The sequence below is a fragment of the Heteronotia binoei genome, unplaced genomic scaffold (assembly GCF_032191835.1).
Source record: "Heteronotia binoei isolate CCM8104 ecotype False Entrance Well unplaced genomic scaffold, APGP_CSIRO_Hbin_v1 ptg000532l, whole genome shotgun sequence".
NCBI classification, from domain to species: domain Eukaryota; kingdom Metazoa; phylum Chordata; class Lepidosauria; order Squamata; family Gekkonidae; genus Heteronotia; species Heteronotia binoei.
This window is the reverse complement of record NW_026800046.1, coordinates 355,380-380,367: the sequence shown is the minus strand read 5'-3', so window position 1 is coordinate 380,367 and position 24,988 is coordinate 355,380. Positions and strand designations below refer to the sequence as shown.

The 24,988-nt window shown below is 39.3% G+C and overlaps 1 protein-coding gene across 2 annotated transcripts in view; it reads right to left on the bottom strand.

Moving 5' to 3' along the window:
• LOC132590675 (cytoplasmic FMR1-interacting protein 1) overlaps positions 1-24,988 on the bottom strand; it is a 67,633-nt gene that overhangs the window by 21,154 nt on the left and 21,491 nt on the right. The window contains exons 9-23 of one of the 2 annotated variants that reach the window (XM_060263645.1): positions 22,951-23,055; positions 22,682-22,773; positions 21,194-21,311; positions 20,207-20,329; positions 18,449-18,574; positions 18,165-18,331; positions 17,053-17,200; positions 13,794-13,941; positions 11,660-11,816; positions 10,275-10,371; positions 9,867-9,943; positions 9,651-9,759; positions 8,704-8,823; positions 7,161-7,360; positions 2,167-2,254 (exon numbers count right to left, since the gene is read on the bottom strand). In XM_060263645.1, the coding sequence (XP_060119628.1) occupies positions 2,167-2,254; positions 7,161-7,360; positions 8,704-8,823; positions 9,651-9,759; positions 9,867-9,943; positions 10,275-10,371; positions 11,660-11,816; positions 13,794-13,941; positions 17,053-17,200; positions 18,165-18,331; positions 18,449-18,574; positions 20,207-20,329; positions 21,194-21,311; positions 22,682-22,773; positions 22,951-23,055 (1,875 nt within the window). Of the gene's footprint in view, positions 1-2,166; positions 2,255-7,160; positions 7,361-8,703; positions 8,824-9,650; positions 9,760-9,866; positions 9,944-10,274; positions 10,372-11,659; positions 11,817-13,408; positions 13,563-13,793; positions 13,942-17,052; positions 17,201-18,164; positions 18,332-18,448; positions 18,575-20,206; positions 20,330-21,193; positions 21,312-22,681; positions 22,774-22,950; positions 23,056-24,988 lie in introns of both variants that reach the window. The other variant, XM_060263644.1, reaches the window with a different exon arrangement.

Sequence of the window (24,988 nt, the reverse complement as noted above, 5' to 3'; positions counted from 1 at the left end):
AATGTACTGACCCTCTTTAGTTTAGTCGGCAAAGCATGTCATCTGTGACATATTCAAGCTTTTAATAACAAAGTAGATTTACATGTGGATTATCTAGGAGGTTGTAAATAGCATGCGCACGCGCACACACACAGACTTAAACTGCCAAATAAATACTGAGTTGTTGTCTCTTAGGTAAGTATTTAAACACTGAATACTTAAACAGGTACTGGGAGGGGGGATTGGATATTAATCTGATTTTTAAAAAATGACAGGATTAACGATATCATTTTGGCCATTTTTTCAAGATGTTATTCTTTATTACAGGTCAGTGTTACGAAGCAAATGTTTTCTCAGCTGTTTTTTCTTGTGGCTCATCAGTAAAATTTCAAACAAAATGTGAATGAACTACTTACTAAAATCTGACTGATGTCCCATTACAATTAATGAAACTGTTTTATAACAGAGTAATGCGTCGTCACAATTTGCCTCTGTTTAATCAAGACCCATTTCACATGCTTCATGGTGCATTAAGCATCATGTTAGATCGAAATAGTTTCAGACACAGAGCACTGTCTCTGAGGGGTTGCAACAATTTCACAAGAACTATCTTAGGGTTATGATGAAAAACTAGAAAGCCACTCAAAGTTCATCAGGTAGCATCTCTTCTCTTTTCATTTCTGATCCCAGGAAAAATCTTTTCATCCTAGATATGTCTTTGATCTCCAGAATGTTAAGATCTGGTTGCCAGATTGAAGAGACTAGCCATATGGGCCCAATTCAGATATCCAGTGAATCAAACTCTCAGAGACAGCTTTCTAAGGTTACATGAATGAAAAATTGCAGAGCCCATCTTGTGTCCTTCAAGTAGAAGCCCCCTAACCACCAATACTTTATCACACTACTTCCTTGAGCCAGCACAGTCAGATCCATAAAGAACACAGAGCAGTAGCACATGGGTGGCAGTGTATCATGGTCAAACTTGTAATTCTTATGGTACTGTTTCCCAGGACGCGCCATGCAGCAACATTCAGGGCCTAGGGGTCCAAGCAATGTAGCCTTCAAGTTCATTCATAATCTCTGTCAAATAATCACAAATGAAGGGGCAGCAAGGACCTCCACTCAAGAATAAAGCCTGCAGTAGGGTCTCAGTCTCCAGGGCAATACTGTCATTGCTGTGTGCTATGAACTGGGACACCCAAACTGACCCCAGGTAGAAATCTTAATGAAGTTTATCAGGACATCTAGGAAACCAAGTGGAGTAAGATCAGGGTTTATGAGCACTTCCCTTTTCTTTTCTTCAAAATACCTAACTTAGCTTTTCATAAGATCTTTCACCTTGGACATATATTTATATATGGACATGTTATAAACCAAATGTAATCTTTATATTTCAGCTACTGAAACATGGGATTCCCAAGATAGATCCTATTAAACATCTATAAATGCAATGTATATATTGTGTAGTTGTTATCAAATGCAGAATTGCATTTCCTGGACATAAAAAGGCAGCCGCATTTATGAATTGTAAAAAACTGAAAACAGTGATTCAGATCTGGAAACTGCAAACAGAATGCACCTTTCATGCTTTTATTTTCTTGCTGCAGCCTGTACCTGCCCTTACTCCACAAAAAGAGCCTCTACTGAGGGTTGGGAGACGTTTTGGAATAGTATTGGATGGAATGAGAGGGCAAAATCAGCAGAAATTGTCCACTCCTATGTGAGCAGAGGAAAAACCAGAGCAAGGAAGGAGCTATTTCCCTGGATTTCTCCCTTCCCAATATAGCTGTCCCCTGACAGATGCTCAGGAAGAGCTTTTCGTGGGGTGTAGGGACTGCAGCAAGAGAACAGAAAGGCAACCAAGATCCATTCTGTGTTCTTCTGTTCACTTGCAGTTCTCCATATCTAAGCCACTGTCTGCTATATTTCAGGAAAGAAGGATTAACAGCAAATACACAAGACAAGCAAGGAACTACATCAGCTCCAAATGATGGAGTGAGCAGGGAACAGTAGTAATGACCACAGCCAAGTGTAATCATTTGCAAAAGTCGTATTAAGTCTCTAGACAGATAACAGGATCAGGCACTATTTCCACAAAAAAAGATGTAGCAACTTGGAGAGCTATCAAAGGAGTTTTTCAAATGTTTCAGTCACAAGCAGATCAGAAATATGAAAAGAATGTCTAACCTTGGATCCGTGTAGATACTGGGGCTGTGCATTCGGTTGCTTATCTCTCTGGAATTCTTGGGAAAAAGCTAATACTGTTCGAACAAACCTATAAAAATAAAAACCCAACAATTTACATTTATGCAACGGAGGTTTTATTTTGGAAAACTGCTTTTTCATAATGTGGAACTTTGGTCCTGAAATTGTAAGAAATACAGGAAGTCATTTTGAATCTTGCTAAAAAAGGCATCAAAGCATTAATATAGTATAACTTACAAATGTCCACAACAAAATGAATGTTAGACTAAGCATGTACCTCTCTCCAAGGTGTAGTGGTTAAGTGTATGGACTCTTATCAGGGAGAACTGGGTTTGATTCCCCACTTCTCCACTTGCACCTGCTGGAATAGCCTTGTGTCAGCTATAGCTCTGGCAGAAGTTGTCCCTGAAAGGGCAGCTGCTGTGTGAGCCCTCTCAGCCCCACTCACCTCACAGGGTGCCTGTTGTGGGGGAGGAAGATAAAGGAGATTGTGAGCCGCTCTGAGACCTGAGATTCGGAGTGGAGGGTGGGATATAAATCCAATATCTTCTTCAAGCTAACTAGATATCTATTATTTACTTATACCTGGGCTTTTTCACAGAAGGAAAGATACAGACATGAATTGCGTAATCCTACAAAATTGTTTTATATTTCTGTATATATTTATGTTTTAAAAGCTCTTATAAAGAATGTGCATGAATTTGTTTATCATCACACTGTAGTCAGGGTGGCTCAAAACACTGACACACCAATAGCAGTGTTAGATTTTTGTGCTCCTATTCAACACTTATGTCCTCTGACTTCTTATCCAGAGAAAAGCAATGGCTGGCATTCCTCATCTTCTTCACAACTCCTTGCACCATGCCAGAACCCAGTCCTGAGTTCTCCCAACTCCCAAGTGGTGATGACAAGCATGCCCCCAAAATCAAACAGACGGCAAAGTTGCTTGGGAAAGAAGGAAGTTCAAGAACTGAATGAGAAGTATGGGGCAAAGGGTTAAGCACATACACACCTATGGTCTAAGCTCCTCACTGTCAAAGCCGCTGGGTTTTTTTTCTTTTAAAAGTGGAGATTCAGTTGTGTACATGTATGTATGTATGTAACATGTTGTTTGCTCTGGATTGGTGTATATGCTTTTATAACAATGCATGTTGTATCAAATCAATTTCAGAACACTCTTCCAACCCTTTGTCAAACTCATCCCTGTTCCCCTATTATTTTTAATTATTTCTGATAAAGTATCTATAATGCATTCATACACCTAGGAGAACTGAGTGAAGATAAATATTTTAAAAATAGTTCTGTATTCTTAAATTGGATCTATTCCCATCCTCTACTCTCTAATGAACAACATTATTTTGGTAAGTCTACTTTGGTGTTCTGTTGCTAGACTGTAGGTTTTGGCATGCTTCAAGATAATCAGGTCTTGTTATTTAATCTCTGGATGATGAATGTCCTAGCAATTTATCCATCTGCATCAGCACAGCTCTAAGCAGTCAAAACAAAGTAGATTACACCAATCAAAACCCTGTTATCAGAGCTGGGGGGCAGTTACAATTGATAAATCAGCCTTTAAAGTATTTATTTTGTTTTCAAATATTCATAGCATGATAAACAAGACAATTTAACTTTTAAATCTTCACTGGATGCTCATGATAGATGGCTTTGCTGTACAAGACTGTTGTAAGACTTACTCTGAAGAGCTCTAAATATTTGAAAGTTCTTTATGGATAATAAAATAATTGTTAGAGACTTAGAGACTTTCATGATATTAGGTAAAGCAATGAAATACAAGATGAAAAACAAATTAAACAGAAAAAAATATTATTTTTCTTTTTAAAATATAAGTGGGACCCGTAAGGATTCATGGGGTAGGAAAAATCCCATCCCTTTTCTTTCTGCCATCCCACTACATGTTATGTTCTTCTCTCCTACCAAGCCCTCACCTAGACTTAAAAAAAATAACCTTTTCCACACAGGGCTTCTCTGAAATATCTGTGCCTGTGTATAGTTTCAGGGGATCAAACGTGCACACACACACTTTAAAGGCTTCAGGTATTACTGTAACCATCTCCCTATGATTTGGATACGGCCATCCTGGAAATTAGGCTATCTGGTGGTAATATACCAGACAGAGGGCCACAGCTGAGACAGGCAGTTTGCATAAAGCCAGCAAGTTCACTGTAGAAGAGAACCTGAGTCTTCTTGTCCCACGGCTTTCACCAACAACTGGCTCTCATATTACCAAACATCTACCATGCTTGTGTCAGGCCCACAGCCTGCTCTACTCCCTTGCAAATGCTCTCAATCAATAATTCTTGCATTTGGTCTACGTTGCACAGAAAGCTGAGAACTAGCAGATGCAATTAGTTAAATGCCCACTGCTTTAGCAGAAGACTGTTCTATTGTTTAATCTCACTACATTATCAGAACTTCAATAGTTATAAACAGTGAGGAAACTTAATAATGGGCATTTGATGATGTCAACTTTTGACCTCAATGTTGAGAGCTTTTTATAAATGCCCTATATCCTGTAACAATTTACACATCATGCTAATTTGCACAGAACCTTCAAACAAAAAGGTGCTGATTGTTAAAAATAATAGCGTAGCATTTTTACAGAGACCAAACAAACACAGGATCATATGATCACTTGAGCATTCCAATAAAGGATGTATCTATAAAGGATCAAATGCACTTGTCCAATGAAGCAACAGAGAAGGATTTTTAAAAAGTTTTGCTTAAATCTGTAAGATATTTAATTATTCAGGTGGTTGGGTATTGAGCTTGCATCTCCTATGAACATGACAGTGACTCAGTGATTGATTACTAATAATTTTATAATGAAAAAAGGATTTAAGTACTTTTCTCTGCTTTCTTTTAGGAATGAAAAAGATACAAATGATAATGTTTGATCAGGTCATCATTAAAGAGTAGATTATTCCTAACACTCATTCAGCACTGGGAAGCTCATACTCTGAAAATCTTGTTTGTCTTTAAGGCTGTACTGGACTCATATCTAGCAAAGGGAAAATGTTATGCCAGTTATAGCAAGCATGATACAACAATGCGAAATATGCTGTTACCCTGCAAGGTGTCCCATTCCCAGGCAACCCATGTGCAAAACAATGATATGGCCAGGAAAGACAGTGTGTGAGGATGGAGTACCTTTGTGGAGGATATACCAGTGACGGTTATAAGGTGATAATCATGGTGGTGATGTATGGTCTCAACCCTTATTAGAAGTCCAAGACTTTCTAGAATGGAGCTTGATTTGATATCTGAAAACAGGTCTGATACATCCTCCACTCTGGGCCCTGATGCATCCCTCTAGATTCAGAGTTGCCTCTGCATGTTCGTCTGCTTGGCCTTATTCTGGTCACAGCTGGCTCTATAAAAGGGGTCTCTAACATGGCATCCATGCCTGCCTTGTTGCCCATCTTTCTTGCACCTGCCAGGTATTTTTAGAAAATGGGCTGGGTCACTGGGACTTTTGCTCAGTGAGGTTTCAGACTGATTGTGCAGATTTAAAAAAAAAAATGCTTCAGCAGCAGCTGCTACCGCAGCACAGTAATATTAACTGCATGACTGAAGGTAAGCTGCATCCATTCAAAAAATTATTTTTAAGCAATAAGCACATTTTAAAAGGCATTCTGTTAATCAGAGCTTCTGCCTGAAATGCTGAAGTTACTATTAGATTTAAGCATAACTTCACTCCTTAACATTTTTTGGTTGGCTCAACTTCTGTGTGAGCCATTTTGTGGTTCTGCCCACCATCCTGTGTCAGAATCCCAAAAGTGCCTGCAGCATCAAAAAAGTTGCATATCCCTTGCTCTATAAATCTACCCTTTCCCATATGGGCTGCTGTCTTTTAAACCCCACCCACTGCTGCAATGCAGCTAGATGTTTTGCTTAATCTCTGTATCATACACGTTCAATGCAGAAAATACAAGCTTCCTAGTTATTAGAGAAAGAAGGAGGTTTATTGAAAGTCTGGATGCAATATTCTTTTTTACACCCACTCCATCATACAGGCTGTATATGCCAAAAATAACATAACCTTTATCTTAACCGCCTATTCTAGTTATTATAGTTAAGAGTCTCAAAGCATTTGCACACCTTGTTCACACTACGTTCTGCAAGCGTGCACACTGGGACTGCCATATGACGCCGTATGCTTGAACACAGCATTAAAATAGAACATAACACTCCATATAGATACATATAATGAGAACTATCAGAAGACTATAATGGCTTAAGCTTATCTAGAATAAGTATATGTAGAATCATCCAACATTTACTCAAAAAAGCTGTGGAAGAAGAGTTGTCTTTATACCACACCCTTCACTACCCGAGGAAGTCTTGGAGTGACTTATAATTTCCTTCCCTTCCTCTCCCCACAACAGACACCCTGTAAGGTAGGTGGGGCTGAGACGGCTCTTGGGGAGCTGCTCTTGAGAGAACAGTTCAAAGAAAACTGTGACTGATCGAAGATCACCCAGCTGGCTTCATGTGGAGGAGTGGTGGAATCAAACCTGGTTCTCCAGATCAGAGTCCACCACTCTTATCCACTACACCACAGCTGGCTTTGGAAGACAAGATCTACTTTTTTTAAAAAATTACTCATTTACACGCATATACCCCTGTCCCCAACCTCACACCAACAATCTTTGTTCATAAACTTACAATTGTTGGGCGATTTTCTTTGGAAGTGCAAGGATTATACATTCTTAGTAATTCCTTGTCCTAAAAGAGAACAGGATGCCCGGGCCATACAGGGATCGTGATTATAACCCTTCTGTACTTACATATCACATGATAAACTAAATCCTTAATTTATCCAGATTTAAATGAACTGTAACTTTTAACAAAAATTCTACAGTTTTGGAAAAATCTGCCAAACATAGATATTTGGTAATACAGGTTAGTAGAACAGCATGCAAATTCTATTTTAAAAAATGTAACCTGTCACTAACCTGTTAGTGGACCCGTTGTAGCAGTAATTTGGAAGGAAATCATAATTGAGCTCCCAGAAGACATGAAGCGTGATTCTTCCATACGGTGCTGACACATTATGGTTGGCTTCTCTGAACATGGCATCAAAACTGTCCAAAGTCATATACCTGCTTAGAAGTTTGTGTGTCATCCTGTTTATTTCTATCAACCCATCCAATTCCTGGGAACAGGTTTTTAAGGAAGGAACAGAAAGGGAAAAGGAAAACCACACAAAAATAATATTATGAAAGAAGATGCAAGGCTGCAAAAATCATTAAGATACACTGAATAAAAACTGACCAGGATCATACATCTGCAAGGCCTTCTGGGGGAAAAAAATCACACATTTACTTAGACTAACTTCTATCCCATCTTTCAGTTCTGGTTTTTGAAACAGCTATCCTTGCCAACAAAATATGACATACCTATATGCCGACTGCCACTTTGGGGTCAGGAAACAGGCCAATTTGGTGTACAGCCAGTTTGGTGTAGTGGTTAAGTGTGTGGACTCTTATCTGGAAGAACCAGGTATGATTCCCCATTCCTCCACCTGCACCTGCTGAGATGGCCTTGGGTTAGAGATAGCTCTGGCAGAGATTGTCCTTGAAAGGGCAGCTGATGTGAGAGCCCTCTCAGCCCCACCCCCCATACGTTGTCTGTTGTGGGGGGAGAAGATATAGGAGATTGTAAGCCACTCTGAGTCTCTGATTCAGAGAGAAGGGCGGGGTATAAATCTGCAATTCTTCTTCTTCTTCAATTTAGCAAAGGATTCTGGAGGGTTTCTTTGCCATCTTCTAGGCATGGAGCAGGGGTCACTGGGGGTATGTGAGCGAGGTATTTGTGAATTTCCTGCATTGTGCAGCAGGGGAATTGGACTAGATAATCCTGGAGGTCCCTTCCAGCTCTATGATTCTATGAATTGCAACACTTCTTTCATATTTAAAACATATTCCTAATAGCTGTTAATAGGCAGTTTTTATTCTGGCAAATGAGATTTTATCCATGTGTTGCATCTACTTTAAGGGATGTGATTCACACACAGAGTGATACCAGATTCCATTAATATGGGCTGACGTCAAACCACTATTCCTTAACTGAATATTGCATATACAGGAAATGTTAATCCCATTCCCAGCTGTCCCCAATTCTTCAATTCCAACATGGCATAAAATACTAAAAAAAATTAAAACAGAGATGAGATTATGTACTGCATGATTATAAAGCAGGTGTCCAATCACTTTATCAAACTGCCCTTTGTGCATATCTCACATGACATAAAGCAGAACAAAAAGCAAAACTCAGAGATTTTCATTTTTGTGCTGTGCATAATTTAATCTGACAAATTACGCATTAATTTCTGACCAGGCAAAGGTGAGAAGGGCAAGGGAGAGTGGTGTGCTACCATGTAACATAAACGTCTATCCATTAATTTATTGTGACATTGGCCTATAAAAGAAGTTCCCAGGTTTGAACCAGTTCCTATCCTAATACAAATCTGAGCAGTTCCAGTTTCTCAATACTCACAACAATAGAGGTTAGATCTTCACTCTCAAAGCGACTGATTGCAAGTTCCAGTGATTTGTACATGGCTGCTGAAATTCGTTGAGTGATCAGGCGGTTCAGATCTATTGACCGACCAAGAAGCTGCAGCAGAAGAAATCCCAATGCATTGTTATCAATTTTATATACATAATTTGATAACAACTTGCATATTTCATGCACCCTTCATCTGGAACAACAACCCCTTCCTCCTAATCCTGCAGAGAGTTCAACTCTCTTTACTGGAATATTTTACAAGATCTCAAAAAACTTTTGTATAATCAGGATGTGCACCTGGGTCACATGAATATGTAGAGCTAACATGATAACTTTTTAAACTTATTCCTATGTAAATGTTTATCAAATTTTTTAGGAGACGGCCTGATGGGAAGTATGAAGGATTCTTACAGTGGATAATCCTGCTATCAGAAAAGTCAGATTAAAACAATAAAGCTCCCAATACATTCTGTAAATTTAATCAGCCAAACAGACTGCTTCCAGAAGTTCACTGTATCTGACTAATAAATTCTGGGCACCTCAAGAGGTTATAAATTATGCAAAATATAAAAACTCTAATTCTACAGAGAAAGGCTTTAGTTAGTATACGTGCTTATTCAGGAATTCTATGAAATAAAAATTTAACTAAAACCAGAGATTAAATCAAATCTCTTAAAAATATTTTAAAAGCCTTAATAGTTTAGTTAAGGGCCTTTTCAAAAAAATTTAAAAGTTCAAATGTACAGTTTTCTATTATACCACAGAATTTCTGCAACTGAGGTAATAATTTAGCTATTATTGATTAAAAACAGCAAGAATGGATCTCATGTATTTCCTTTTAGTCATTATTAGATGGTTTTTAAAGTAAAGAGCACAAAACATACACTAAGAACAAGAAATAAGGAACATGCAGTACAAACATGGGTCTTACTAACCTGCACATGCCTCTGCTTTAGCAATGTTTCATATCGATTGGATGTTAACAAAGGAATTGTTGCTCCCTGATTCTTGCACTCAGATCTTAATCGTTTATCTAGAAGCAGGCTGTTGAAAAGGGAGAGCATTGACTGTCATACACCATGAAGAAGGTGATATATGATAAAAATCAATAATGTAAATGAATATTTTAAAATATTCATGAGTCTACTGACCTTCCTGCCATAACCTTGTAGTATCCAAATATCTGATCTGCAAGCTTGTATACAAACTGATCAAAGCACAAGTTGACCTGAAGAAAAGCAACATATGAACTGCTCAGCAGTTGAATAACTCAAATGTATTTCCTTTAGCAAACACACAGGCTGTGCAAACTCAATGTGCATAGTTGCTAACTCTGTGGTCTAGGCTTAAGCTGCATTAGGTCAGAAGAAATATTGTTCCAATGACCTGGTGTTAAGATGTATCATGTCTTACAAGTTATGCTCAGGTTGTCAATCAACGAACCTGGCATGTGTGCACCAGCTATAAGTTTCACTAACAGTTACGGTAATTCTCTTGAAACTTCATCCTGACTTAACAAACTCAAATATATGTGCTGCTTATTAAAAGGATTATCTCACCTCAGCCTCAATTTCATCATAAAGGAACTGCTTCTTGAACTTGGTGAGAGCATAATGAGCACTGTCATTATAAAGATCCAAAGAATACAAAACATATCTAAATACAGGGAAGAAGAAAATATGATGGTCAAAATCAATCATTGTCTTGATACACCATCACAACATCTTACAAAGTAACCCTGATCATAATCAAAGAATTAGATTTATCCACATCCAAATGCTGACAATAGGCAGGTTAAGCAAGTCTGGTGCTGTACCATATCCTAGAAAGAGAAGTGAGTTCCTTCTGCTCAATCAGGCTCTCATTTTACAAAGTGCTACTAGTAAAAGGAAGGGGTGCTTCAGTAGTAGATAAAACAACCTGGCCACATTATATAAACTACAGAACAATAGTGGTACACAGGTTGGCCAGATGCTGTACCTTTCAGTGGGTATTAGCCACAGTGTGTGTATATATATATATATATATATATAATTTTTTTGGCCACTGTGTGACACAGAGGGTGTTTTCGCACTCACGTTTTACTGGCGTCACGACCCTCCTCACGCCGGCGGATCTGCAGTGATTTCGCACTAGAAGCGCCGGCGCAGCCCATTGCGCCGGCTACTTCCGTCGCTAAGCCAGCGCAAACGTTTTCCTGCATCTTTGCGATTTCCGTTTGCGCTGGCTTAGCGACAGAAGTAGCCGGCGCTTCTGGGTGCGCCGGCGCTTCTGGTGCGAAATCCATGCAGATTCGCCGGCGTCAGGAGGGTCGTGGCGCCAGTAAAACGTGAGTGCGAAAACACCCACAGTGTTGGACTGGATGGGCCATGGGCCTGATCCAACATGGCTTCTCTTATGTTCTTATGTACCTAAGAATATGTCAGTGGGTTACATTATGATACCCACTCAGACATCCTTCTAGCATTTGAAGCATCTTAAGCAATCAAAGCTTTTGAAGCCGTATGGAAGTTCCAAGTGGCATTAGACATGGAAATGTGGCAGACATGCTTCCAGTTCTCAAACTGGAAAAATGGGAGATGAGTTGTAAAGCTAAAGTTTATCCATAAGTAAAGCCTGATGCATGTCCTGAAAATAAACCTCAGAGGAGGGGTTCTTGGCAGACCCTAGTATCAGTATCCACAACTGCCTTTTCAGTATCCACAATTGCTTAGTATGGCAAGCATTAAAAATGATTCCCCAGAAAACAGCCAAGTTGAAAAAAGACCGTTTAAACATCAAAAGAGAAGGTAACAAACTCCAGAGGCCCATCTCCCTCATCTTTTTGCTGTAAAATACCTTTCCTCCTTATTCCATTTTCCCTGACCATCACTTTAAACCTTTGATCTGGCTTTTACCAGAACATTCTGCATCTAACAGAGAAAGAGAACTTCAGAAATCTTACTCCATCATCGATGCTTCCTTGGTTTCCAAAATGTGATCAGTCAGAATCCAGGGCATAGACATTTCAATGGGAAACTGGATTCTTCTCCCCATTGTCAATTCCAGAAAGAACTCCCTGAACCATAATTGTGATAAGTCACAGCACTGCTGCAGGGTTTCTAAAAGCAGGAGAAGTGATATTGCATGAGTTTCCACAGAGAGACAGCCAGCATAAAAAGAATTACTGCTTTTCTAATGGAGAGACGTTATGAACCCAAACAAGGATGACCAAGGGTTAAAATAGTATTTCATGAAAAGAAAACAGAAAACAATGATCAAATGGGAAGCCCAGTTACCATTAATAAAAAAGCATACACATAAATGGTTTACTACTGAAAACACTACCACAACTGCCAATTTAGTGGTTTAGCAGTACACATACAGGTTATAGAACACTCTCCCAGCTTATGAAAATAGCTTTTAGTACGGCAAGGGAAGAGACGGGAACATTTTGTAAAAACCATGTTGATCATTCCATTCAACCAACAGGACTGATTTGTCTCCTATGGTAGGCAGTGATTAGAAAGATGCTGAATGGCAAATACAATTCTTGTAGAAAGGAAAAGCAAGTGTGGCAAAAGAAGCCAAAGCAAATAAATTGTTCTCAAGACACCATCTCAGGTGCCAAGGATCCCATCTTGCCCGTCATAGGAGAAGTGTTTTCAGTAGGCCAGCCAGATCAGTGGTTTCCAAACCTTTTATTGAGAAATCTATCAGGAGCATTTTTTCCAGACCTCTTAGGATTCCTCTTTTCAGCCTTGCCAATTATATGTAAACTGGATTATAAAACATATATTCTAAGGAATGCTAAATGAGACAGATAAGTCCAAAAACATTAGCATCTGCAACATTTTGTACGCTGCAGCCTTTTCACAGGGCTGGGTACCAAGTCAGTGGCAGTGCCAGTGACCTATCTGTTTTGTATACACAATAAGCTTTGCTTTTCCAGAGTCTCTACTGCAGCTAACAGAGAAGAGCACAGGTCATCTGCTGTATTAAGAGACCCATCCAGGCCCAGTCCAACTCTGCTGAAGCAAGCACCATCTAGGATACTAATGGGCCCCAATTCACAGTTTGGGAAACACTGTACTAAGGAGCCAAAACTAGGACATTACTTGCAAATGAAAAAACAGTATGCTGTACAAAAAAGGAGCTAGCAGGTGTTCTCCCATTCAGAGGGAAGAGTTACACTAACAAATGTTAGAGAGGTAACACAAAACGGTGCTATAAGACTAGACACACATGCTTCCAACTTCAGCCAATGTAAGAGAAAATGGAAACCCAAGCATTTTACCCAACACAAGGTGTTTGATTTCTGTCCTACATTTTCTTTTTAAATCACAGCAGTCATTTGGCCTGTTTTTTAAACAGGACCAGACTACCGAGATTCTAGTAACTCTGAAATTTTATAAAGAAAGGAAGGAACGCTCCCCAGGCCAACTGGAAAATATATGAAAGCATTAAATGCTTAGTTGCCAGTTGTATTTACAGTCTTTCAACGTAAGAAGATAATCAGAGCTGGATCATACCAAGGCTCTGTGTTGCCCGGCAACTTGTTCCTGACAACAGCCACAGATATCAGGCTGCTTTGTTCTGAAAGACCAACATTTTAAATCAAGTAAAATGCACAAAAATCGGAAACATTTCCCCAGGTCACGTTAGAGGTGTTAGGACATGCTGAAGCTAGACACTAATCATCTACAAATCTTACCACTGAAATTTATCAAATGTGTGTAGAAGAAAGACTCTCGATGGAATTTTTCTATGTCCAATATGGTGGGCCCCTCAAGGCTACTTCTCAAGGTTTTCTTGGAACCACTTTTGTCAGCAATGAGGGACTCTAACATGGTTCTCACCATGTAAAGCTGCGTTATTAAACAGAACATTCATGACAAAGGGAAAAACACATGGCACATTAGTCGAACGTCACTAAAACATGCTGTCAAAGAAAGACTGCTCCACTACAAGCTGAAACCGGGTAAGGATGCTTAGAGGTTACAAATTTGAGGAAGAAAGGACTAAATAAAAGCACCACTGTTTGAAGGAGAACAGTTCATGTCAACCACTTAACTTAAAAATAAGAAGTAATGCCTTACCACCAAAATTTAAAAGAGGGGGATAGATGTAGGACTGCCTCAGAAACTTGTTTATCACATGCAATAACTTTTCCATTCCCAGAGATCTGAGCTGCTTCAACAGCTCAGCAGAGTTTAAGGACTCTGTCATAGACCGAACCATGAAGAGCTAAAACCAACAGAGAAGGAAGAGGCAAGGGGGAGAGAATCTGTTAATAAAAAAACACAAGGGTAAATAAGAAAAGGAGAAGAACACAAAACCAGGGAAAATATCTATTAGTATGTTAAGACAGAAGAAGCAAGACAATGAAGACTGAAGAAATCTAATTAACATATAACAAACACAGGTTCTTTTATTGTGTCTATTCATTTTGTTAAGGCTCAGAATGCTGCCTTTAAGAGAACAGCAGCATTCAGACATCACGACAAACTGCAATTAAACTCTGACTGCACATGAACACAGCTTGTTGCTGTGTCCGCACCACTTGCTCCTCCTACGTCCCTTTAGGCACAGAGCTTGATACAAAGCTTCTCAATCTGATCACGCTCCAATTCACTGTAGCATCCAAAAGCAGGCATTTCAGTGAATTTAATTTTGTTTACTGTACTCAAGCCAGGATTCTAAACTGGAACTCAATCAAGATTTAGCAGTACAGGCTGATTGCAGCAAAACCTCAGTTTACTGAGGTGCCTGCATATGGACATCATGGTGAACTGAAGTTTGAACAAACCAGGTTTGGCATAAATCTCCTCACACAAGGAAGGAGTAAGTGATGCACGTAAGAACACCAATCAGCTGTGTTTGTGCAAGACCGGAGTTCAACTGTTGCTTGCTGTGACATCTGAATGCAGCCAATTTCATTTGTTCTCTGTATTACCTCAGATCACAGGTAAAACCCACCTGAAGCTACCACTAAAACTCTCACCAAAATTCCACAGGAGTTTGTACTGATTTTTTTTTAATGGCCTTCAAACATTTCACAAAGGTTTATAGTTTCAAAACAACAATACATTTCTGAGGAACTACCACAGCAGAGGTGCTACAATTTTAACACAGAAAATATAACTGTATGAACCTCTGGCTCACAGTAGAAGTATTTCAAAAGTGCAGTTTGAAAGGCCATCTCTCAAAATGAATAGGTTATATGACTCAGAATAAAGGAAGAACCAAAGAAACAAAAAAAGCAAACAAACTACTTGCCATGAAAAGTGGAATAAAGCCCGAGAGCCCAGAGAGTTAGGTTAGGTGCTCTCAGGGATTTAAATGCACTCAACAGGATTACACGTCTTTCAAACAGCAGCCCACCTCCTCTGTCAAAAATTATGAACAGCTTTGGAAACTGTATTTCAAAAGGGAAAATGCTGTTGTGGGCCATGGGTGGCTAAAGCTCAAGAACAAATGCAAAGATGTAGTAAGTTTATGGTCCTAATCACATGGGGGTTTTTTGGGGGGTAGGGTGGGGGTGGTTTAGACTATGGATTTCAAACTCATTACAATATTTCCATTTAACATATAAAAGGTTTTCTCTGTTTGTGGGGAGGTTAATATCTAACAAATTTCTTTAACAGACATTACAATTATGATAGAGTTATCCTAATACTGGAATTATTTCAGAAAAAATAAAATTTATTTTATTTAATTTATACCCTGCCCTTTCCCACAAGTGGGCTCAGGGCAGCTTACACTATAAAAACCCATCAACAATAAAAACAATAGATGACACAACAGATAGTAACAAGAATCCATGCATCACGGCAGGCAAAAAAATAGGTGCACCAGAAAACTCCTGTGCCCAATTAATACCTAGGGCCATGAGCAGAGGAGGCCAGAATAGCTGATTTTCCATTGCCTCAGACAAAAGCCTGGTGGAATAACTCCATTTTAGAAGCCTTGCAGAATTGAAGCAAGTCCCACAGGGCCCTGATTTCAAGTGGAAGCATGTTCCACCAGGCTGAGGCAAGAGCCAAAAAAACCCCTTGCCTTGGTTGAGGCTAAGTGAACGTCCCTCAAGCCAGGAACTACTAGGAGGTGCTCACTGGAAAAGTGTTTTTAAAAATTAGGAGAAAATATGTTAATTGACAAATTAAGCCTTTAGCTTGGACCTTGCCTAGAATTTCCATGGGCACTGGAAAGGTGATTTTTCCCACAAATTTTCCCCTTCAAAAGCAGCCTAAAAAACCTTCCCCCGCCCCCAATGCTGCAGTTGAAGAATGAGAAACCCCCAGGAACAATCTGGGGGAAATCAGAGCTTTTCTGCTCGAAGGGAGAACTGACAACAATAGTGTCCATCTTTGGTGGAATCAAAGCCCCTAACTATACAGCTTCACATCCCTTTTCTACAAAATTAGGCATAATTCTGTTTCATTTATATACAGCTGAACAAGAGCAGCTGCCCAACTTTATCCCTTAAAATGGTAAATGCAGAGTTAAAGAGGTAGATATGACATCTTATTACAGTGAGAACTTTGTCACTGGGCATTCGGGGGGGAAGAGGAGTTGCTAGTTAAGCAAATGGGCCAGATGCTGTGCCCTTTCTCCTTCCCAGATGACTCCATGATTTCTAACTCCCACCCCAGTGGGAATGCCATAGCAACAGTTGCCATGCCTGCGAGGACCCTCCCTCTAAGACACAGGGCCATCTTACACAGCAGGTAGACAAGAGGGAAAGCTGCCTGACAGCCCTTCAGCAGGGCTAGCTGTCCACCACTCAAGGCAGGCTGCGGGGAAAGGAGACACTCTTGGATGCTATCAGGAGGAACAGCAATACAGAAGCTCAGTAATGGCCAGAGACATCGATGGCTGGTTGGTGAGACAGGAGCAGGGCACACACATGCCCAAAGACACAAGCATATCAGGTCTGAGGGAGATGCTTCCCTCAGGACAATGCCAGTTAACTGAGCATTAAGGATTATCAAGTGCCACATAACAAAGCATTTACTGTATACAGGATTAAGGTTCCTGTAAAAGAGCTTCACAAGTAAACAGCAAAGAAAGGATATAACAGAAAAGCCTATCACAACAAGGGACACAAATGAATCAGAAATACAGATAACCAAATCACTAAGAGACTGCTGGAACAGAGGCATTCCAGGGGACAGAAACACATGTGAAAGAGTAATCAGTGCTGAAAATTAAAGTGACGGCACCCCCTACAAGATTTTTGACTAATCCAGATTTACACAGGATTTGTAACACTAATCTTTTTAAATGGGTTCATTCTGCAATAATTCCTGTGTCAGTCAGTGACATACATATCAGAATAAGGATATAAAGAATTACCTGAGTACTGGAGGGCCCCACTGCTCGCCTTGGGACTTTGACATCAAAGCCACTTTTTGGATCTTTCTCTCCCCTCAATGCTGGATCATTAAATGGTTCATGCCCACCTTCCCAGTCACAAACTGTCTTTCTGATAGCCTGGAGAACACTAGCCATGATCCAAAATGTGTGAGTTAGTTTCTGAACTCTTCCTTCAGAGTCACTCTTCCTTCATGGTTGAACACAGCTTTCCAAATGCATTCCAACAAAGCTTAAAGAAATCACACTGGGAATGCACTTAGTTTTCAATCAATGTATTAGGTAATCCAAAGAGTTCAGACATCCAAAGCTTCTAAGCCTGGGAGCTTCTAATTTTATTTCATTAGAAACAGCAGTTTATGCTAACAACAACTCTATGAATATTGATGCTAGCTTTGAAAATACAAGCCTGTATGGGTATATACTGCAATGCAACAAAATAAGACCCTCTACAAGATAAACTCATTAGTTTTCTTTTAAGAAATCCAGAAAATTTCATTTCTGTGAGATGAATTTCCAATATCATTGCTAAGCATGCAAGCCACAAAACAAAACACCAAAACCCTCTGGTGAGTTAATGCAAAGCATCATCTCCTTTCTCTCACTGTCTCTGTAGAGTCCTAGAAAATTTTAAGAACAGCTTGAATCCAGTATACTGCATGGCCCAGTACCCATCTAATTCCAGTTTGCAGCCCAAGCAATTGCAATAGGTCTTTATGAAGAATAATGCACATAACTCTGAATCTAGAAGGAAACATCAGCTTTAACTAGTTGTCTCTGACAGCCTTGCACCACTGGTGGGCCATATTGTGACTCCATATATATCTCAGATTTGCCCAGACTGGGCCATATTGTGAATCCATATATATCTCAGATTTGCCCTGCACTGGCTGTGGAGAATGTTGTTGCATCTGTGCAGGAGGACTGCTGAATTCCATGCAAACATTATTCCCAGGGTTTGTTTTGGAGAAGCCATGATGGTTATATTGGATTATAACCATCATTATAACCTTGTGGCCTCTCTAACCATTTACTCTAAGTCTGAAAGAGAAAAACAAAAACACTGAATAGCATGAGAAAATGGCAGCCACCACCTTTGAATAACATTCTTCTTCTTTTTGATAGCTTGTCTCAATGGTTCTCTAAGTGTAATTTGAGCAAAGTCCTGGAGAGCAGCATAGATAGTATGACGAATAGCATGATTGAAGACACTTTCCATCCTGCCCATCAACACCTGGAGACCTTTGATCATTGCAATAACCTGTGTGGATAAATGGAATTATTCTGTATAATAAAACTAACAGAAATCGGGGGGGGGGGGAGCAAGAGGAAAGTAAGAGAACCTCAGCTTCTACAGAAGATTTATTTTTGGTTTTACCTCAACAAGAGCAAACTTTTCTTCACTGGTATAATTGTATCTTGTTGCTCTTTCATACTCTTCTGCATTGTCTGGACAATCTTTGTTAGAGTATTTGTCAGTTGGATGTACTAGTTTCCATGAATACTGCAAATGACAGACACAATACAATGGTAGCATTGGACTAACAGAATCATGCTGTGGAAAAAAATTAGCAAGACTTCCCATTTTTTATAAAAGTTTGAATGACTGTTTCTACTCTCTTGTGTCTCTGGAATGACAACTGTGGGTACTATATAATTTACTAGAATCCCTAAAACAAACTATATTCTCCAGTCCAGAAGTGCATATCCTACCCATACAAGCAGACTGCTGCAGGTACAGTCAAGACGGATGATAATTTGTATCACAATGGTAATCTGAATCTGGGTCCCATGGAAAGGACTGAACACTGCTGCACATGACTGACTATAGCTAAACTGGGACCTCTGTCTAAGAATACAAAATTTAATAGAACCAAGACAAATATACAGCGTAGTGACATAGCATTCAAAGGGCTACAAACCTAAAAATGTAAATGTAAGTATGTTTGTTCAATTACTTGCTAGATTGATTTAATTTAATTTATGCACTGCTTAATGCAAATGCTCAAAACTAACAAAAATGCACTTAAGAAAATGTGTGTTAACTATTATTATGATTAGTCCATAGTCCTCTCATAACAGCAAATGAGATGAATTTGTCAAAATTATCACAAGAAAGATGATTTGAGAATGTGTCCCTTAGGGCTGGTTCTACTATACAGCTACCTCATGGAAGTATCCAGAAATGTTTCCATATGGCAGTTTTACTGTTCAAGGTTCATTCACTATGCACACTGCACTATCACAGGGAACCCGTGGTGCTGAAAGGAACCCTCTCACATGATTCCTCTATTAAAGGCTGTTGCACATGATGCCCAGGGGATGGAACCTCTGCCGCACAGACTAATTCCCAATGACCTTCACACAGGCACCATTAGGACATAAGAATCTATCCTGGGCCTTGCATTTTGTATTATTCATTTTAAAGAGGAAGGTCGGCAACAAAGAAGTTAGTATAGTCAAGGCTGACTGTCACTTTGATTGATAAAAAAAATTTCTTCACCATCTTCATATATGACTATTAGTCAGATGCCCTACATGAAAGAACTACCAAGCCTATTAAAAATAAATCAGATCTTATCCTTCACTCATCCAAATGAGACTAGAAATAAGGCATGAGATAGAAAACAAGAATATAAAATCTAAGTACTACTGGTAATAAACAGCTCCTTGCTGTTTCATCTCCTCCTCAATCCAGCCAAGAGCCCTTTTTTGTGCCCCCAATTTTGCAGAATGGTCTGCCTGAGGAGATCAGAAGGGCACCATTTTTGATTATTTTTTTTAAAAAGAGGGAAAAGCTGTTTTGTTTCAGACTGAATATCTATGAAGTGGGGCTGTTACCTATGGCACTGTTTATGAAAAGGGTAAGAAAAATTTAAATAAATAAATAAATAAATGAATGGAAAAGACTATTATTCAGTTGCATTTGACCTGGTTAGCCAGAATTTTTATTGTTGATTGTTTATAGCAATAATGCTGACTATTTAAACCACTGTTATTAATGTCTGCTGGAACATCTTTTACAAGCTCTTTTGGGCCACACAGGGGACAGGCAGGATATAAATATTTTAAAACATAATAAAGGAATAGATCACAAAACATTTATCTCCAGCCTCTCATCTGTCCTCCCACGTACCACTTCCATAACATGAGCGCTCCACTGAGACAAAAGTTGTAGGCCTTGGAGAGAAAGATCAAAGAGTTTTCGATATTCTGCATCTGTTTTTTGAGCTTCCTGGCGACCTGATCCAGTCACCACCTGGAATGAAAACATGGCTGTTAATACATTAAAAAAAAAAAAAACACCTTAAGTATTTGTTCCACAGTGTAAGCAACTAGCTTTTTCAGCTTCAATAAGAATGCCAAAGCGTGAGGAGGCCAAATTTTCACACTACCACAGTCAAGGTGAATGCTGGTTTCCTATAAAGCAGTTTCTGGCTACTTCAGCAAGTGTAGTCCTAGCCAGATATTATATAATTTTACCCTATACCTCCTTTGCATGGGAAATGTTGCCCTGCCTACAAGGTTCCTTCAGAAGTGGAGGAATACTGCTATGGTTATATACTGAGTGAATTTTAATTTATGATGAATAAGCATCTAAATATGTGTGTCTTCTTTTTTCCCCAAGCAATACTGGTTGTTAAGCTAGTTATTCACTGAAGTCCTACCCCTTTCTGGGGTAGGGAGGAAAAGAAAGGGCTGATGTTTATTTAGAGATAAGAGAAATACATTCAGTAGATGTACAGAAGTATTCTTACTTCACACATTCCAGAGCTCAGGCTTACCATGGAAAATACATTCAGAGAGCTGGGTGTGTGTGATAAAATTAAATTTGCTTTTCTAGACTAATTATTAAGACAAATAAACAGACTTCAACCTAGATAAAAAAAAGAATCAGCCTGTGATTTTTTAAAAAAACATCCTATTTAAAAAGCAGGATTTATTAAAAAAACTGAGTAAGAAGCACTTCATTGAACATTCTGCTGATACCACACCAATGTAACAGTTTCTTGAACCAGGAAGCCCAAGAACATTTCCAGTTCCTCTTTCCAGTGTAAGAGTTTGCCTGCATATAAAGCCTGCCAACACCCAAAGAGGAAGCACACTGCTTCAGCTCACACACCTCACTATTGCTGTAACGGGCCAGTTCTGAAATAAAGCGCATGTGATCTTCTCTGATCTGGATCATCTGTTCACAGATGTTGTACTGAGGACTACTGCTGGAAGATGTGCATGTCCATCTACAACAAAAAGAGAGGGTAGAAAAAAGATGTGACATCTTTCTTTATGCAAAAACTACCGTTTGTGGCACTAAGCTCTCTCCTACCTCCTCAAATCTCCGCACTTTCTGACTGGAGAGCAGGTACACAGCACTCACAACAAACTACTTTCTCCCAGACACCCATTAAACCCCCAGATTTCTATAAGACAGCAAATGAGACTGCATAGCTGCCACAGTCCCTCTCTTCTTTCTCCTGTAACGTTTTCTCAACTATGTGGTGATAGCCCAACAGGTGGTCTGCAGGTATCTTGCTTCAAGTATATGAAAGCTAAGGAGGTGTGGAACTGAACAGGTAACAAGATGACCCATGTAACTGCAGGGCATAAATATAATCAGTATACTTGAGGCTGAAGTAGTGAAGGAAGATGAGACATAATATTGCAACTTTCCTGTCCTCACAAAGAGAAACCAATGAAGTAAAGTGGCAGTCAGCAACATGGTGATGTGATGCCCATGTCTGAATTTCACCAGGGCAGAGAAGAGGAAGGGATATGAGGGTGATACTTTCAGGAGAAGCTGAATGAAACCTTATTAGGCCTCGTTTCAGCTTAAATTTCATAATTTTCAATCCTTATTGCTAGGCATGACTTGTAGCCTTTCAGAAGGTACAAAAACATCTAAGACTGCACCAAAAAACCCATGAATTTATGAAGGTTTGAAAAAAACCCAGTCCTTATATGTTGTAATCTGCCCTGAGACCACTTGTGGGGAGGGCGAAATTTAAACTAGCAGAAATAAACAAACAAACAAAACATCAAACCAGGAATGAAAAATTCTGTTCCTGCCTGTTGTACAATGTGCAGCGTTTCTCAGACCATGTTCTCTGTCACAGTTTTACAAACAAAAAAGAAATAAGATCATTTATTTGCCTCTAATGCAGTACATGAAAACCTTCACTGCAGACATCAGGACTTCCCATCTTGAACAAAATCCCCAAAACCTTACATGTTTCAGAGTGGAGGGGAAGCATTAAAACCTGCAATCCTCCTAAGCACATTTAGTAGAAAGCACTTCCCATGAAGGTCAGTGGTATTTAACTCTAGGGTAAATGTATAGACTAGGACTGCAAAAAGTCAGACCAGAAGGCAGCTTTTCTAAATGGAGTTACTGGCCCCAATATATGCATATTTCTACACTTAGGTCTTGTTTAGTCAGTGCAACACATGACCAGCTGCCAAGATGAGATGCATGGTAAAAGGGTTACAAAGCATTCACGCACCTCCATACACCCATGCCCACCTTAATTTTCTTTCTTTAAACAGTCTACAGAAAGGATGAAGAATTATTCCCTTGCCCTTGCCAAAGCAAACTTTTGCTTGTCAATCTTACCGGGATTTGTTCTCTTCATAGTGGGCACTAGTCTTGATGTATCTTGCCAGTTCAATCTGCATGTCACCAAACAGGGGAACTACCTGCAGCTGCTATACTCAAGAAAGAAAACAACATTAAGCAAATGTATCAGTATCTTAGTACCCACACATTCTGATCCCCTCCCCCACTGCACAAACACTACAGTTAAAAATTCAATAATCTGTCTCTAAAGGTTAATTACAGCCTGTGAGGTACTCAACACATATAACCTCTCATTCTAAACCAACCTTAAAAAATTTGTCTATCTTGGTCAGATTTATCCTTTTCTTGGCATCCAGCTTATAGATGTTACTGACACTGCCATCCATTAGGTATAAACCGAAGCCCATTACCTGAAAAATGAAAAAAACCACAAATTGTGAGTCAATCTAAGGGTTAAGTGATGAGCATAAAAAGTGTTTAGTTTGCAGACAAGACAAACTCCTGTAAATGGCTCAAATCCATAAGGTTTTCAAAACAGAAAATATAAGCTTCATAAATAGGATTTATATTCATAATTGCTTCATTGTACTGCATTCAATCTGATTATATACACTGTACCTTCATTGTATTAAGTCTATGTTGTCAGGAATTGATGCACATAAGTCTACCCATAAGTCCCAAGAAAGTCTAGACCAATTATAAATTGAGACTACTCTCTCGCCCCACAATCCCAAAGCTTCCAGGTAGGCCCAACTAGTGCCCACCACTTCTTCCCACTCCAAGTTTCAAAGCAATTCACATTCCACTGTGCATCATCAAACAAAGGTGCCAGAAGAGCCCAGCCCACATGGAGCAGAACAGTTCAAAAATATATTAATGGTTCCAACCAGAACAGGAGAATATTTCTTACTGATCCATTATGTAGCAACGGTTCAGACCCTGACCAAAATCCCAGAGGACACCAGATTTCCAAGAGAAATTTTAGAATGGTCTGTAGATACAAACATCTACAATTTCCTCAAAGTGATCCTTTCTGAAGCTTATACAGAATTCCCAAAGCACTCTTTAAACTCACAAAATCCTGGAGGGCATTGCCAGTTTTCAAGGAAGGAAAAAACAGCATACAAATATTGCCAAAAGGTCTTAAACAGGTGTTTCCAACTCATGGTAGGGGATCTGAAAATGAGTATGGATTGCTTCATAAGGATCTTCTGAAACACTTTGAAAAGTACATGTATATGCTCAACAGCCTTCCAGGGCTAACGGAAGGGTGAACTCCCTGCCCCAATAAGCAAAACTGAAGAACCAGAACAGAAAATGACCATAACCTCCCTGATATTACTATGTTTTAAACACACACAATCAACAGTGAGGGCATGGCCTTTAAAATTCATTTTTTCAACTTAAAATAGTTAATGTATCATATTTGGAAGTTCAGAAATAGGTAAATTACAAAATTACTTTTAAAATATTAATCCACTTTTTATATTCCCAATAACTGACATCATGCCTAGGATTACAAAAGTGACAATCAGGATTTTATAAATTGGATGGAGGAACCATGACTTGATAAGAGAGCATCCACTCTTCATGCAGAAGGGCCCAAGTTCAATTAGTTTGCAGATGATGTGAAAGACCTTCACCTGAGACCGTAAAGGGCCTCTGCTAGTCTGAGTAGAGGATACTGAGCTTCATGGAGAAGTGGTCTGATTCGGTACAAGATAGCTTTCCCACCCTTTCTATATCCCCAGCAACCCTGAGATCACAAAAATCCTGACAGAGGAGCTTCTGGGACCCATTTGCACAAAAAGCCACACAGTCTGGGATAAGGGTCACTTTAGTAAAAGTGAGCCAGTGAAATCCTCCTCTTCCACCAGTTGTTTCTGATGACAAAAGAAACTGTTGCCTGAAGAATGTGGGGGTGATTTCACAGGTCCCCCTCCTCACTGCAGCTCTGTGATCCATACAGTTTTTTTGTCCATGCTGAACCTGCAACCTCCAGCATCAGCTTTTTGGAGCTTCTGGGAAGGTGCTGGGGAAAGGTGGAAGCAGCAAAAATCCATCTCCACAAGAACTCTGCACTTGTGCCAAAGATCTAACCCAGTATGTTCAAAGATTGTCTTTTCATCTCTAAAATACAGAGATGTTGGTATTTAGGGGATAAATGCCCAACACTCTTAAAAGTAATGAGCTGTGATTTGATAGCTGTTGAATTTGCTTCCTTTTACAGCCTATAATTTTGATTTTGAGGTAGATTTAAAGATAAAAATTGTCTTTGCATAAATACATGACTCTTCTAACCTTTTTTTTAAAAATAAAGTTTTCAAATTACTATATTCATTT